Here is a 16,459-nt window from a genome sequence, read left to right as displayed (position 1 = left end):
GCCACATTGCTGCTGCTTCTTCTGCTACTTAAATGATCAACTTTAAGCAGACATGCATGTGGTTAAAGTAGATGCTTGTGGGCGATAGGTCTGTTGAACACTGATGAATCTGAAAGGAAAAACCCATAAATTCATAAACCAATGTCTCATCTATGACTTCAGTAAAAAGACAGGATGTGGTATCCGTGCTATTAGTTCGGGCACATGCTGAGAAGGGGGGTCTTGTGGTGAAATAAGTGCTTCATTTTCACACCCTGAGATCTACTCATGCATGTCTTTGTTCAGACGTCTCAGCACACCGACAGTCCTTTGTTTAAAAAAAAGGAAATAATTTATGGTGATAAAAAATAAACATGAGACACTTGGACAGTTTATTTTTATTATTTTATTTTTTTTGCTTTGGTTAAAAATGTAGGTAGAAAAAAAATCAATGTAGATCGTAATCATTTGAGGCACAAATGTATGACATGACTTTGTCCAAAATTTGATTTAAATCTATACTGGCAAAATGGACTAATATTAAATTGCATGCTCGATAAACAGGGTTAAATGTAATGCTAGTATTGCATATCACTTGTACATCATTCATACAGAGGTGCAGCAATAATTTAACGCCTGAGATGTCGGTTTATGCTTACAACAATCTAATACATGTGCTGTAAGGTCCTGTAATTAATTCCTTTCCTAACCAAAGAAATGACTAAAAAATGTGATTATTTTTAAGACAGAACCACTGTAAATGTAAATCGGTGTAATTAAATTGTTTATTTATTCATTTGTTTAGTGTTCAGCTGATGGTTTGGAGATACTCATGCTTCTTGTATCATACACCACCAGGGGGCAGTAAAGGCATTTCCTTGAGCTTAGACTTCTCATAACCACTGGTGTTTGGTGTTCAGAATCATCAGATGTGCCGGCCGCTCCCGTTAACTGGCCAGTGTGTTCCAAGGAACGGAGCTAAAAAAAGGGTGATACTTAATGTCACTCACGCCTCCTCCTCCAGATCCCAGGCGGTAGCCAGCATCATACTGAAGGAGCTGTGTGAAAACAAAATGACCTTGCTGTCAAACAAAGCTGTACAGTGGAACCTCGAGTGTTCTGCGAGACAAGCCAAGATTTTTAATACATTTTGACTTGAAAAACGAACAAGTCTTGGTTTACGAGTACAGAGCATCATGTATCACGCATGCGTTTCTTGTTTTGACACCAAGCGTCACGTGATCACAACTGAGCCAACAGTTTTTCTCAATCTTGCGCTGCGGAACAGTAGGTAATCGTCTCCCCTGTTGGGCCTTAGTGCTCATCTCTTACTGGTATAATCAACATCCGTGCATGCGTTTACTGTTTACTATAACACTGAGACCACATGTAAAGGTAAAGTGGAGGTTAAATTTTTTTTTTATGTATTTTTTTTTTGGGGCTGTGGAACGAATAACTTGAGTTTCTATTATTTTTTATGGGAGAATTCTATTTCGTTTAGGAGTGTTTTGGAATACGAGCCCGCTTCCGGAACGAATTATGCTCATAATCCCAGGTTCCACTGTACTTGCATTCGCAGGTTAAGTATGCAGTATAGACATACCTCTGTGAGCAACGAGGCGGCTGGAGTGCTCAGGTGGTCTGGGATACGCAGCTGTGTATGTGGATGCACACCTGTAGGATGACACTGCCACAGGGGCTGAGATCACAGAAGAGGGTTTATTTTTCTGATCTCACACACAGACTTATGTATGGTTATTTAGGTCTTGTCATTTTAGTTTTAAAGATTGAACACACTCAAATGGTACAGCATTCTAAAGCCATTCTTACCATTCCAGTTAGAAGTTCAAACAGTAAAGCTCCTAGACTCCACCAGTCACATGCCTCTGTGATTTTGGATACACCCCCAATCTCTGTTTTCAAATAATTAAATATGTACAAGTTAGTGCTGGGCAATATTTATATCTATCTTAGATATCACTGGTATGCAATATCTTATAAAATGTATTTTTCTTAACTAACATTTATACTGGTCAGGGCCACCACAAACAGCTTACATGTGTGTGTGTTGGGGGGTTATTATTATGAAAATTTCAATTGATACATGTTTGCATAAGGTAACAACCTTATTGCAGTTCCTCTACGATCCTGCAGGTGGTGCACTCTAAACTTTAAATATTGCCAGGCAGCACAGTGTCCTTTGTTGTAAGAGCAAATTACTGAATTAGCTAAGTTTTTGTAAAATTGTTCAAAATCTTAAAAAATAAACCAAATTTAATCGGGATGTTTATAAAATCATGATGCATATTTAATGATACAACCGCAATACAAAATTGCCACTGTAGTATCGTAATATCGTATCAGGTGACACAATACAAACAGCATATTTAATCATGTAATTACACCAACATACAAGTAATTCTTATAATATAAAAATTATGTTTATGTAAACACTATATAGGAATTAAGGATACAGAATATTAGAATTGTTGTGTAACAAAAAACAGCATTGGGCAAATATAAATTAAACTGATAATTCACACCGTATTTATTTAATTCTGGAAGATGAAAGTGGTGAAGGACAAAGTTTTAAATCTAATTAATCTTGTGTATATATTTTTTCATTCTGTTAAAGAATTAATATAAAAGTTGAAGAAATCGTGATTAAGCACCAGCTTGTGTGTGTCTCCAAAGACTACTTTACTTTCAAATCTATTATTCTAATAGTTGGTCTGCAATATTAATATATGTTCTTCAAAAAGCAGCCAAATTTTTCCATAATTGCAAAATTTTTAAATTCCCACACTGCTTTATCTCAAAGTTTTAAATAGCTGAATCTTGGGTGCCTTAAAAAAAATTCTGACGTGTCCTCACCTGGTGCACAGTACATTTCGTCCATAGCTCTGGCACTAATTTCTGACTGAACCTCTGTCCACTGTCCGAAGTAAGTCAGGCACACGTTCCCTATTCAGGATAGATCTTCTTATTTGTTGCACAAACCGGCAAATTTCTGTCATTATTAAGTAACTGAGACCATGGTAATAATATACTGCCTGGCCCAAAAAAATATATAAATTGATGTTTCAGAATGGTTTGAGCAAAGAAAACATAAAAATAACTGGAACTGGGTTAAGAACTCTCCAATGCAAATTAACTGAACCACCAATGTGGTCCGAAAAGATGAATCAATGACCGTAATAGAGGACCCCTTAAACTCTTGAAGTTGTGACATAAAGAATAGACAGTAGAAATCACAGGTATGTTTAATAGTGAAAGTAAGGCATTTTAATTAGTCGAATGAAAATTTTTTTTTTTTTTTTTTGAGGCCAGGCAGGGTATAAGATAAATCATTGGTCAGATTTTGGTGTTACTATAGAGATAAACACTCACCATTGCTATTGAGAAGGATGTTCCTGGGGTTGAGGTCCTGGCACAAAATGCCTTGCTCATGAAGACTCTCAAGAGCCAATAAGATCTGTGCTCCCCAAATTCGTACCTCTTCTTCAGGAAGGCCGCGTCGACCGGGCCGTTGCTTCACACTCCGACTCCTCGCTCCAAACTGACGCAAGTGGCACCAGCCATCGACTTCGCAAAGCTGCTCCCCTTGAGGACTGAAGAACGGATCCTGTCCTTTATCTGAGTATGGTGGGCTAAGGAGTTCCCAGTTCTCATCTCCAACCTCCACAGACTCTTGTTCCACATCTTTATATGTATTGTTCACCTGAGGAGCTGTAGTACTTAAGTCTAAGGCTAAAGGTCTCGAAGGTTTGCTTTCCACAGTAGTTCCATTGCAGTGCTCTGTGCCTGCTTGAGAATTTCCTGAGCTTGAGCTAGTCATATACTGGGAACTCTCAGAAGTGCTTGCGTTTTTGTGAGGAATGTCATCTTGTTTTTGGTTTTGTGAGAATAAAGGCATGGTGTTGGGAACTATACGGACTTTCTGTGGAAGGATGTTGACTGTGCTACACAGGGTTGGCTGTGTGGTGTCAAATAAAGAGCTCAGTGTGATCTGAGGTGCACTATTAATTCCAAGAATGTCTAGATTTGACCTGCTTCCTGTTAAACACTGTTCCTGAGCTGGCACAGCTGTCCATACTTTATCGAAATCTAAGCTCGAGTCAATCCGCTCGATATGGACGTCATTTCCTAAAAGATCCGTCGTGACACTGAGTGGATCTCGAGTATCCACAATGACACACGGATGAACAGGAAGTGGGAAACGTTCCTGAGAAATGAGATGCTGACCGCCAGGACTAACACTGGATAACGAACCTGTCCTTATTGCATAAGGGTTAGAGGATTGCTTTTGCTGGAATTCAGCCTTTTCCGAGCGGGAATTCTGCAGACATCCTGTTTCCTCACAGTACGAGTGTGTGCCATAGCTGTCAAAATCATGCTCGGTATCATTGTAAAAAGACAGTGGGTCCGATTCTAGGCTTTCAAAACTCTCTCTCACAGGAAATATGCACGTTCCCTGGTTGTGCTCTCCATTCAGGTGGTACAGGTTGGTGAGAGCAGGTGAGGTATAGCTGTTTTTTAGCTGGAATTTGTGCTGGTTGGGAGTGGAGCAGTCTGGATGTTCTCTGGCTACCTCACGTCTGATCCGGTGCAGTTTGGAGAAAAGCTTTCCACCTGAACAGACAGAAAAAACAAATAATGTTTCCTTGAGCTATTCAATTCACTTTTAATGAAACTTATAATATAATAATGGTAATATAAAGAAATTGTTTCCTTTTAAACTTACAAAACAAAATCCATAAAATGAACTATTGAGTAAGTCACCTATAAGTCAATGTAGCAAAGATGGGGAAAAATTATTTTGTTTGCCAATATCGCTGATAATTGCCATGTGCTAATACATTTTGAAAAAGATTTTTTACATTTATAATAGAGATGCACCAGTCAATCAGCCAGTTACCAGAATTGTCTGGTTTTCATCTTGATCAGTTATGACGCATCAGTCTTGAGCTTAAAAGTTGTGCATGGTAAAAATCCTCTGATTGGCCTTCATCTCCAAACCCTGAAAGCGAATTAACTCATTTGGAACCCACTCATTACACATGCTTACACCAGTTTCAACACCACATTCAATTATTAATCTCATGGCCGCATGCTCGTAACTGCTTAACACGTGGTCAAGAGTTTTGACGCATTTGAGGCACTATAGTTAAACAATTCACACATTTTCATCCTGTGCGGTAAAAATAAGAATTATGGTGGATGACAGAGATACGTGCTGCTCAGTAAAAGCTTAGCTTTTTGTTTAATTTAATTTTAAGTTAAATGGTAAACTCTGGTATTTAAAGTTAATTTTAAATTGTTTAAATGCTGCCCTTGTTTTTAAGTGAGAAAACTAATGTATGGAATGAGCTACATTTACAGTGAAACCTTGGATTGCGAGTAACACAGTTTGCATGTGTTTCGCAAGACGAGCAAAGATTTTTTATAAATTTTGACTTGGAAAACGAGCGAGTCTTGGTTCACGAGTACCGAGTATCATGTATCACACATGCGCTTCCAATTTGGACGCAGAGTGTCACGTGATCACAACTGAGCCAACGGTTTTTGTCTCTCTTGCGCTGCGGAATTGTGGGTAATTATCTCCCCTGCTGGGTCTTAGTGCTCATCTCTTACTGGTATAATCAACAGCCGTGCTTGCATGTACTATATACTATAACACTGTGTAACACGCGTGCATCATTGTACACCGTGCCACACATACACATACAAACACAGACCCCTCCTACTTTCACCTTTACAGACATACACAGATACACTGCTTTGTCACGATTCTTTTAAACAGTAAAGTGCAGGTTAATTTGTTTTATTTTTACTTTACAGCATTAGTGTGTCGCTCAGTCGAGTGTTATTAGAGAGATTTCTTAATTTATTTATTTATTATTCGATTAAAACAGTTTTTCCGTTGTGCGCGCGCGTGTATGGAAAGAGTGGAGGATGGGTAACCATGTAAGAGGAGAAGGGGGAGAGGGGAGCTTATTTTAGATTCACACACATACACAAAGCCTGCACGCACAAACGGAAACACTTATCTGTCTGTATTTATTTTTACTTTTTTTTTTTTAGTAAAGTGCAGGTTAAATTGTTATATTTTTACTTTGTATTTTGTGTTAATTATTTGTATGTATTTATTTTTTGGGGAATGGAATTTGAGTTTCCATTATTTCTTATGGAAAAATTCGATTTGGTTTTGAAATACGAGCCCGCTTCCGGAATAAATTATGCTCGTAATGCAAGGTTCCACTACACTTACTAATGTCAGTTCAGCTTGAAGCTGATAAATAAATCTAAGGTATAGAACTTTTGAGTTAAGGCAACTTTTCCTTTTTTTAAATCTACTAATCTAAAACTATTTTAATTAAATTTGAAAAATGTATTATCAATTTGGGTTATTTATAAAATCGTGATTCTTACAGAATTACAATATTAATCAAATCGTCCCCGAGGTATTGTGACATCTTCAGGTGGTGACCGGTGAGTCCCATCTCTAACATTAACATAGCATAACCTTTTGAGTACTTGGGCATTCACATGATTTGCTTTTGTCTGACACAGAATAAAAGACAGATGTAAATTGTTTTCCTTTTTTTTCTTTATATTATGTCCAGTTAAGATATATTAAAATATAATTGTATGTAAATTTGAATGGCATTTCATTTTGGTCTTATATATTTTATTTTTGTTGATGTTACATGCATAAAAAAACAAACATCCAATAAGGGTGTTCAAGTCAAACCGGGACTTGAAATTTCTCATGAATTAAGGCAACAAAAAAAGGCATTTATAGAAGACTTTACGCACAGTATGGTGATGATGCACAGTAAAACATTTGAGTGGTGCAGAGTGCACCCCCTGCAATCGCTCCCTTGGACATTCGGCGAGTGGAATGCCTAATCCTTAAAATAGCCTAAAAGTATTTAACTCAAACTATAAAAATCATGCATGTAAAGGGGCTGATTTTAAATGTATACATTTATGATCTATTAATTGGTTTTATATTTTCATGTATTAAAGGACAAAAATACACCAGTGGCCCTGTGCTACATATTACTCCTGTTAAAGTTGATTTATTCTTTTACAGGACTCATATTACAGATATGCATATTCTGTATACTCTATATTTCGTCCACGTATATAAAATGGTTGGATGTGTTAAATTAAAGGCATTAGCTTAAATTTCCTTTCATACTCTGGCATTCTACATTGACACTATCTACACTATCTACACTGACTGACAATAATATAATTAACGGCCAGCTTGTATGTGATGAAGCGGATCCGGCTTAACACTCTTCCCAGCTCACCTTGAACATGTTCTAGATGCAGGAACACAGAGTCCTCGCTGACGTAGTACCTCAGTAACTTCACCATAAATGGGACACCCTGAGGGATGATGGTGGAACGCTCTCGATTCTCCCAGCTGGACTTAGGCAAGCTCTGGAGAACAGGGGAAATTCGATATGTAAAAAAGTGTTTCTTTAAAAGAATTACAGTAAAAAAAAAACACACTTATTTTGAGTGCTCATAAATAATGGAACAAACAAACATAAGTACAAGCATAAGGATTGCCGGATTGCCTTTTCTACCTGACTACCTTTCTAACATGTCAAGCCTTTTTTGTATTTTTGTATTTCTTTTGTGGCTTATGCGAGTAGGTGTTTATTTAACACCTTTTTTTCTGGATGAGTCAGTGTCAGAGATTTGCAATAGTCAGAGGCTCTTAATTTTCAGCCATGGGACCGTTTTTCAGAATTAAAGGTTTTGCAGTATTTCTAGCATTCAAGATAGAAAAAGGGGCTGTTAAGGGAATGGCTTATTATAGTTACTGTAACATTAGTGCCAACTTGCTTACTGTTGACAAGAGTTAACATTTCTATGCAGAGTAAATATGATAAAAGTGCTTTGTTGTAATACAACATTGTTTAAGTTAACCTAAAGAACTAAAATGGACGAGCTGTTACAGGATTATATTCAAGACCAACGTGCTAGCAGATCATTTTCCTATAACACTACACAACAATAAGGTCATTGGTGGGTCAGTGGCAGGTTTCTTGCCTGCCCTGTTTAATTCCCATGCAATGCCAAAACCCCAGCCACTGGATACAGTGCCAGTCCCAAACCCGGATAAAATAGGAGGGTTGTGTCAAAAAGGGCATCCAGCATAAAACCTGTGCCAAGATCTGTGTGGCTCGGATGGTCAGCTGTGGTGACCCTGCGATGGGAGCAGATGAAAGACTAACAGCAACATTCCACAATACTTTATTCCTTGCTTAATAAATGTACAAGATATCATTTCCAAGTTTCTTTCCATGTTTACTCTGCCTACTTTAAAAACCATGTTTCTGGTTTTAGAAACATGAGATGGTTTAGAGTAAGATGCACTGGAGCTTTTAACCGGATCAATGATAGCTTCATGAGTCGAGATGAGAGCTAAGAGTTTTTCCCCTCTGTGTTATTGGCATTCTGGCCAGACGGCAATTCCGCCTTTAGGCTAGGGTTAAAACATCAGGACATGGCAAGACACCTACCTTAATCACGAACGTCTCCTTGCTAATCAGGTTTTGAACAACCAGAACCTAGAGACACAAGCACAAATGAGCATCTGGAGTGTAATACATTGGCATGAGATACAATGAAAGAAAAAAGATGGTATTTTTAGTTAATCATGATATATTACAAGTGCTTTTTCCATTACTGCATCTATTGTGTTGGACTTTTATGTGTTGGACTGTTCCTAATAGACAGCTAAAAATGTTTAATGTTGTTGGTAAACCTTACGGTGATAATTTCCTTACAAAATGTCTTTTTAACAGGAAATGTGTAAAAGCCTTGCTTAGCAGTACAAATATTTCTAAATAAATATGTGCCCTACTGTAGGCTTTTGCAAAAGTTCGTTGCTTAAAATGTCTTTAAAAAAATGGTAAATAGTACATAATGTGTACTTAAACTCTGTGATAAAATTTATGTGACTCTCCACCAATAAAAAAAAAACAACAACAACAAACAGAGGTGATTTTTAAAAAAATCTTTGTCTACTTACTTTGCAAGCATACTGTAAATAAAAACTACAGATGGAATAGAGTTAATAATGTACTAAAAGTGCCTATAAAAATATTTCAGTATAATTATGTAGAGTTTCCTCTAGTCCTCTAGAGTTAACCTAATATGCATGTCTTTTTTTTACTGTGGGAATCAAACCCAGACCCTGGAGGTGCAAGACGACAGTGCTAACCACCGTGCCGCCCTAATGTTAATCTGTATAGGCATTCTTAAAGCTCTGGCAGTCATCCAGAATCAGAACACTCTGGCAATCTACACAACCATACACAGTATAATATGCAGTGAGATGCTTATACAAAGTTACAGAATAAAATAGAAATATATAAGAATATATAAATTACACAGGATTTAAAGAATGTGCAGAGTTTTCTTGTAAACTGAGAGGTATAAGAATATATACATATGCTGTACAAGGGTAAAAATACAGTGTGTGGGTATGACAGCAGCAGTGTGTTTGAAGCATGAAGTATGAAATTAAATGTTGTGTGTGTCAGCAGCAGTGTTATTGTCCATGTTCCAAAGTGCAAGTTAGTGCTCATTTTATGTGCAAATGTGCAGTATGTAACATACTGTAGTTACAGCTGCCTAGATAAAGCTTAAATGCTAACCTATAACTTAGGAAAACTAAAACATTGCTCAATATGCAGAATATAACTTATTAGCACATATGATAAATCTGGTGAGCATAAAATTTAATTAAAAAAATTATTTAATTTTTTATGGAAACAAGTGATAACACTTAAAAAAAAACATAAACAAGAACATAAAAAACTGTGACAAATGCTAACAGAATACCATGAGAAGCTAAATGATGCTAGCTAGTGTAAAGATAACAACTAACACCTGCACTCTAAATTAGCAAATGTAACACAAATACATCATATATATTGGATATTTATTGTATTTATATTACCCAATATTTATTTCATGATTACGCTACCTGAGATAAAATAATTACTACACAAGTGCCAGTAATCACTAACAGGGGCTCATGTTTGACCAGGATTAGCCTTGTCGCTCCACTGGACCATAAATCTCCTTCATTTTGTCAGTGGAAACCTGACAGAACTGTTTTACAGGTTTTTAACCGAATATCTTGTGGTATTACAATACACAACAACTGTCTGGCAATGTATAACCGCTAAAAGATTACCAGATAAAATGCCAGCTGGTTCAGTTTGGGGTGAGTCTAGCATCACTTGAAAGACCTTTATACCATCTACAATGTCACTGCTAGCAAGACTCCAGTCTGATAGTTATGCTAATGTTAAGGATAAGAAATCAGTGTTGGTAACATTAGCAGTCTGTTTGTGATTAAAGGTTTCATTTTTTCAGGTAAAGCCCTGCATTGTGTAGTGTCTCAGTGGGTTTATATCATGCTAGCTAGCTAAAGATAGCAGCTCACAGATTATACCCTCAACATGTAGCGGGACGTTAGCATGTTTCAGTATCAACCACGTTGATAAATTAAATACAAATTTCACATTTGCTCTTTGGAAATGTACCATTTAATGATGTGAAAAAATGAAGTCAATAAAAATTTTGTGAGATATTTAAAATCTAATTAAAATCTTGTTTTTAACACATTTTGAGATTAGCTAGTTACTTTGTTTACTCATATATAATCCCAAATATTAGGCATGCATTAACTTTGCAAGTCTGTTTTTTGTGTCTATTCTTGACTGGAACTACAGTTCTAGTAGTTTGATGATATTAATACTTATTCCTGCTCCAGTTTCAGTTTAAATTAAAATTAGCTGCTAAAATTTACAATTTACAGTAAAATTAAAAGAGCCCTATTTCGCACCTGTGTTACTTCTGTTTTCTTCACACAGCCCACACAAAACATTATAAGAAACAAAAGCTTCATAGGTTTCAGTTCATATCTTAAAATCACCAGCTGTTCAAGGACCGCACTATATGAGTAACGGTTTCGTTCTTACCTTATCAATAATTCCCACCACTTTACACATCTCCAGGTCCTCCACGGGTGAACTCAGATGTCTGATGGACCTGAATCTTAGGCTGCTGTAACCCTGTTAACCAAAATTTACAGTCATCAGTGTTTCAAAACTAAAGCAGTTTTAGCTTATTCATGAGCTCTGATGTAATATTTTGCGTAACAAGAGAGAGCCCAGAGTTGAGTGCATTCAGGCTTACAAACGTTCTTGTCCATAGTAACATATTGTAAATTCAAAAAGACAAGGGTGAGTTACATAGTGGAGGAGACGTTATAGTGGTGGAGACGGTGGTTGTAAGGCTGGAAAAGACCAGCCTATAAATCTAAAGCCTAGAGCCAGCATTATACTGTATCAGCCTGACATTAATAAAGGAATGCAAAAAAAAAAAAAAAAAAAAAAATGCAAAATTCACATGTGATAAAGGAACTTTGGTTATTATAAGTGTCTTAAAATGAATAATCTGATGTGCTCACCAGTGGCCTATTCAGTTCCACTGTCGTATAAATTATTCATCTTGAAAAGATCAATAAAACTTTAACTCGCACCCATACAGCTGACTCCAAAGCACACTGCCTGGCCAAAAATAAAATCACACACTCTAGTATTTTGTTGTATCGATGATGGGAGAGTCAAGCCACTGCGTAAAGTCTTTTCTAGCACTTCCCAAATATTCTCAATGGGGTCTGGACTGTGGTGGCCAAGGCTCTTATAGAGCTCATCTTCCCTGATCCACTCTTTCACAATTTAAGTCTGATGAATCCTGGAATTGCCATCTTGGAACATGCCCGTACCATCAGCAAAGAAAAATCCATTGATGAAAAAACCTGGTCATTCTCTACCTTTGGGTCATCAGCTGACCTCACTTTAAAAGCACATAACATTTCTGAACCCAGACCTGACCAACAGAAGCAACCCCAGATCACAACACTGCCATCACAGACTTGTATGGTAGGCATAAGGCATGATGCGTGCATCACTTTATCCGCCTCTCTTCTTACCCTGATGTGCCCGTTACTCTGGAACAGGGTAAATCTGGACTCATTTAACTACATGACCTTTGTCCCAATGCTCCACAGTCCATTCTAATTGCAGCCTTTTTTTTTCTTTATTTTTTTTTAAAAAGCCTTATTGATCAATAGTTTTATAATGGCTACACAGCTATTCAGTCCCAATTGAAACGATTAAAAAGTTCTTAGGGTGATCTTTATCACAACACTTATCTAAAAGCCAACAACAGCAGAAGTGGAGAGAATAACACATGACTCATAGGACAGCTACAAATACCAATTGACAATGGGAATTTGATCTTATATTTACACAGAATGTTCCTATTATTATAATACTACTGGCCTATGGGTATTTATGCAGCTACAATTGTATCACACTGATTGTTTACATAAGCAGAACCTAATAATTTTATTAATCATAAGCCTATTGTTGAAGGATCTTCATTATACTGTATAACTGACCTGTGTAGCACATCTTATTCACCCAAGGTTTTGATCATCTCATTGTTACTCAAGCAATTCTCTCAAGCATCTCAAGCAATTGTAAAAAAAAAAACACAGGTTTTAACAGTAGCAGCCCAGTGCTTATCTCTGAATAACATGTACGGTAATAAAGGCACGTTAGAGAGGGAAGTGAAGAGGTGACAGTTCATAAAAACAGGAACAGACTGTGTGTAGATCAGACAGAAGAAACATGAGTCAGTATAAGCTGGAACACTCTTGCTTATAATAGAATAAATTATCTGGGCTAAGATAATCTAATAGCAGTTAATTCTCATACCCCTAATTGTTTGGTATCTTTGCAGAAGTTGTACTGTAGATGAGAGTTAAAGATCTCTTCCGCTCTCTTGAGATACTGGGTGGTTTTCCGCTTCACGGCCTCTCGTCTCTCTTTATTTGGATCCACTGAACAACACAAGAGAAAAGTCAGTTTAGCCAACTAACTTCTAAATTTAATTCTCTGATTTCATACTTCTTGTTGGGGGGAGGATGATTCAGTTATGTGTTGCAATTATTTTGGGTGACAATACATGCATCGCAACACTGACTGCAATAATTTTTTTATTCATGTATGTTTGCATTTAAAGTGGTACAAAGTTCATCTATAATCCTGCAGGCGATGCACTCTGAAGTATTAACATATTGGCAGACACTACAGCATTCTGTGTGGTAGAAGCAAATTACGTCCTAAGTTAATTTAGAATTGTAACTAAATCAGAAAAAAATACAGTATATAGATTCGGGATATTTATAAAAATTATGATAATACGTATTGGGTGATCCCTGATGATTATAATCCCTATTGATCATTAACCTTATTAATCGTTATGTCAGAAGTGACCTTGTGATATCTCAGAAAGTTTGAAAATGTAAATTGCTTCAATATTCAAAATAAGTTTATTGTGAATTTTATTACAAATGCACAACTAATATTGGTTAAATAATTATGTGCCAGTTTGTTAAGACCTCTCACAAGGTGGAATGTACAGTATATAAGGTAACCCACAATTATTCTTTTTCGGCCAACTGAACGATTTATAAACAGATATGCATCTGATTCATGATTCATTGCTTCCAAAAAAACAGCCTTTCTTGATTTTTTTTTTTTTTTTTAATGTAGTCTTAAAGAATAGTTCTCCAGGCTTCCTGAAGGACCTTTTTGTCTCTCGTTTTTGGCAAGATTTAGCCCCTAATTTTCAATCCAGTCCCTGTGTCTAACCAGTTTCAGAGAAATGGTTTTGTTTGTAAGCCACACAGCGATCTATGAATCATTCAAGCATAAAAAACATCTAACTTAAGGCACGACCCAGTGAGAAACAGGTGCAGATGATGACAGAGAATCAGGCCGGTGATTAGTATACTGGTGATGCTGAATGCTGGGTGTTTGAAATAGACGAGAGGAGAAATAAGTTGCTGCTGAGGTTGTTTAATAAAAAAATTATTTTTAGGCAATTTGTAGCTTGTCACAGTAAAACATTTGTTCCCATTTCTTTCATTTAAAAGTCAGAGCATACTACCTTGAACTCCGTTCAGCAGCAGGTCCACACCATTCTTATAGTAGCTAAATGCAGCTTCGTAGTCCTCATTGACTTCCCTGTCCAGAGCCATGCGGATCTGCTTGGCTGCATCCACCAGGTAGTCTCTTTTAGCCATGTCTGTTTATGGTTAACTCTGCTTGGGCTTAAGTCCTGATGCAACGAGAGTCCACGGTGACCATTTATATGCAGCACAGTCGCATGGAAAAGCTGCATGTCTGGAATGGGACCATTCCATCACCATATTCATCAGTTTCTCTCACACACCACTGGTACCACTGACTGCTTCCTCCTTCTTTTTCCGTCTGCTAAAAAGAGTAAAATACAAAAATGAAGACATAATGCAGCTAGAGAAAAATAAATGAATAATAAATTAATTCAGATATGTCATACAGTATCAGCTTAAAAAAACACAATAACCATTTTTATCCCTTTCCATTTCATTTACTGTAAAACTACACTGAGTGAGTTATCTGTGTAACTGTCCTTTAATAAATCTAGGGAACTGGATTATGAATTTAATCCTCTTCCGCTGCTCTGATGATTAACAAAATATCAAGTTCTGTCAGCTAGATATCACCAAATATAATCAGGATGACTAAAAACCTACTTAAGCGTACCTGTCCGATTCGTTTTTGCCCATGGACGCCATCACATAAAGCTATCGTTCAGTAGCAGAGTCGATCAATCCTTCTCTCTCCCTCTGCTTACGCTGTCCATATTTGAGTCACCTGAATGAGTCAAAATAGTTAATATTTAACAAAAGCACAGTATTTTGCACACTGCACTGCAGATCAGAAAGTGAGAATTAAATGAGCAGGGGAATGAGGAAGAGCATGACTCATGTCCTTTTAGACTAGTCATTTAAAATGCATAAAGCATTTCCTGTACATAGGCCCAAAGCAAAACATGGCTTACAGGAGTATAAACTTAACAGAAAACCAAGTAACACTGCACTATATATATATATATATATATATATATATATATATATATATATATATATATATAAAGAATTTTTTTGTTTGTTTCAAACATACAGACAATAGGAATGACGTGAATCTTTTGGGAAAGTAATCAACCGTGGTGTCGGTGAACAGATATTTCCCAGAATTATGAAACAGAAATGTAGCTCTTAGCTGACACAAAGACATTAATTATTCAAACAATATGGGTGCACTTTAGTTAATGTGTTTTTAAAAAAAAAATATATATATATATATATATATATATATATATAATTGACATGCAGAGCAGCTAGGACGGAAATGTAAAAAAATCACTACAGATTATTTTGCACAAATTTGGAACGATTTTATGTTTGACTTTAAATTTGTTACATTTGATATTTAGGTCTAAATGCATACAGTAGGCTACTAGAAATGTGACGTTAGCTTGGTACAGTATATAACACTAGAGGCTACACGTGGCTCCGCCCGCATGCATGAGGTTTACCCACAGATGCTGATGCCTATGTGCTACCATTACCTGTAAATGGAGTGTGTGGTCAACTCGCTGCCGCTCCTCATGCACTCCGATGTTTCGTCAGCCCCTACTTCTGCCTGTCGCTGTAGACCTATCACGGTCTAATCCAGGGTGTCATTCACTCGTCTGCGTATGTATGCTCATCGCTGTAGACGCTCTGCAGTCTCACTTGGGGTTTCAGTAGCTATGAGCTCGGCCTGATGTACCTGTTTTCACCAACGGAACTACCTGTGCAAACACTGGCACACCACAAACAGAATTTCTGTTTGTTTATGTATATACTGTATAATGTAATAAAAGTACTTTAAACACATTTGCACTTGTTTATACTCATATTGTATACTTGACAAGTAACTTTGAACTTTACAGCTTGTTAGATTTCATTTGCAGAGAACATCTGGCTGCTTAACTGTACATGAAATATGTCTGACCTCTATTTGACCCTATAGCATGTACCAGTGCATCATACAGGACAGCACAAACAGGATGGGGTGTTAAGGGTGTAGTAGGGGTATCAGTGTGTTAGAGCACTGGGTGGGAAGGGGAAAGGGAGGGACCGCATTGCAGACCATAGGACTAATAACAGTTTCTACACACACATTATATCACATCATGCACACACCGGAAACACACTCAATGATTACATCATGTTTAAAACACCCCATGCTCAAACGATTTACAGAATTATTCAAGCCGACAGTGTTTACATTGTGTTTACAGCATCCATTCTAAGGTTATATTCACCCCACCGACATTACATCTCCTTTACCGAAGGTGTCGAAATGAACCCGTGATCGAAACGGATGAAGATGAAAAGAAAAAGCTCCGCATTGCGCTTTACCTAATGCATCCTTGCCGTGAGCGCGCGCGCCTCCGCAGCCCGTGTGTAGCAGCAGACGCTCGCGCAGACAGC

The 16,459-nt window shown here is 37.1% G+C and overlaps 1 protein-coding gene across 4 annotated transcripts; it reads right to left on the bottom strand.

Annotated features, from left to right (window-relative positions):
* Window positions 1-376: 376 nt before the first annotated feature.
* Window positions 377-16,459, bottom strand: rps6kl1 (ribosomal protein S6 kinase-like 1). 4 transcript variants are annotated; one of them, XM_053510417.1, is made up of 13 exons: window positions 16,388-16,459; window positions 15,550-15,785; window positions 14,672-14,792; window positions 14,044-14,369; window positions 12,807-12,931; window positions 11,001-11,093; window positions 8,526-8,573; window positions 7,302-7,434; window positions 3,370-4,611; window positions 2,854-2,943; window positions 1,810-1,892; window positions 1,583-1,678; window positions 377-1,037 (listed from the first exon to the last, which is right to left on the bottom strand). In XM_053510417.1, the coding sequence occupies exons 4-13, from the start codon at window positions 14,177-14,179 to the stop codon at window positions 927-929; spliced, it is 2,157 nt and encodes a 718-aa protein (XP_053366392.1). In that variant the 5' UTR covers window positions 14,180-14,369; window positions 14,672-14,792; window positions 15,550-15,785; window positions 16,388-16,459; the 3' UTR covers window positions 377-926. The 4 variants fall into 4 exon arrangements, with proteins under 4 accessions (XP_053366392.1, XP_053366389.1, XP_053366391.1 ...); XM_053510414.1 differs by having other exon boundaries at window positions 14,682-14,792; XM_053510416.1 differs by having other exon boundaries at window positions 14,044-14,366; window positions 14,682-14,792.

Source organism: Clarias gariepinus, chromosome 13 (genome assembly GCF_024256425.1).
Source record: "Clarias gariepinus isolate MV-2021 ecotype Netherlands chromosome 13, CGAR_prim_01v2, whole genome shotgun sequence".
Taxonomy (NCBI): Eukaryota; Metazoa; Chordata; class Actinopteri; order Siluriformes; family Clariidae; genus Clarias; species Clarias gariepinus.
The sequence above is the reverse complement of the archived record's forward strand: the minus strand, read 5'-3'. Positions and strand labels throughout refer to the sequence as shown.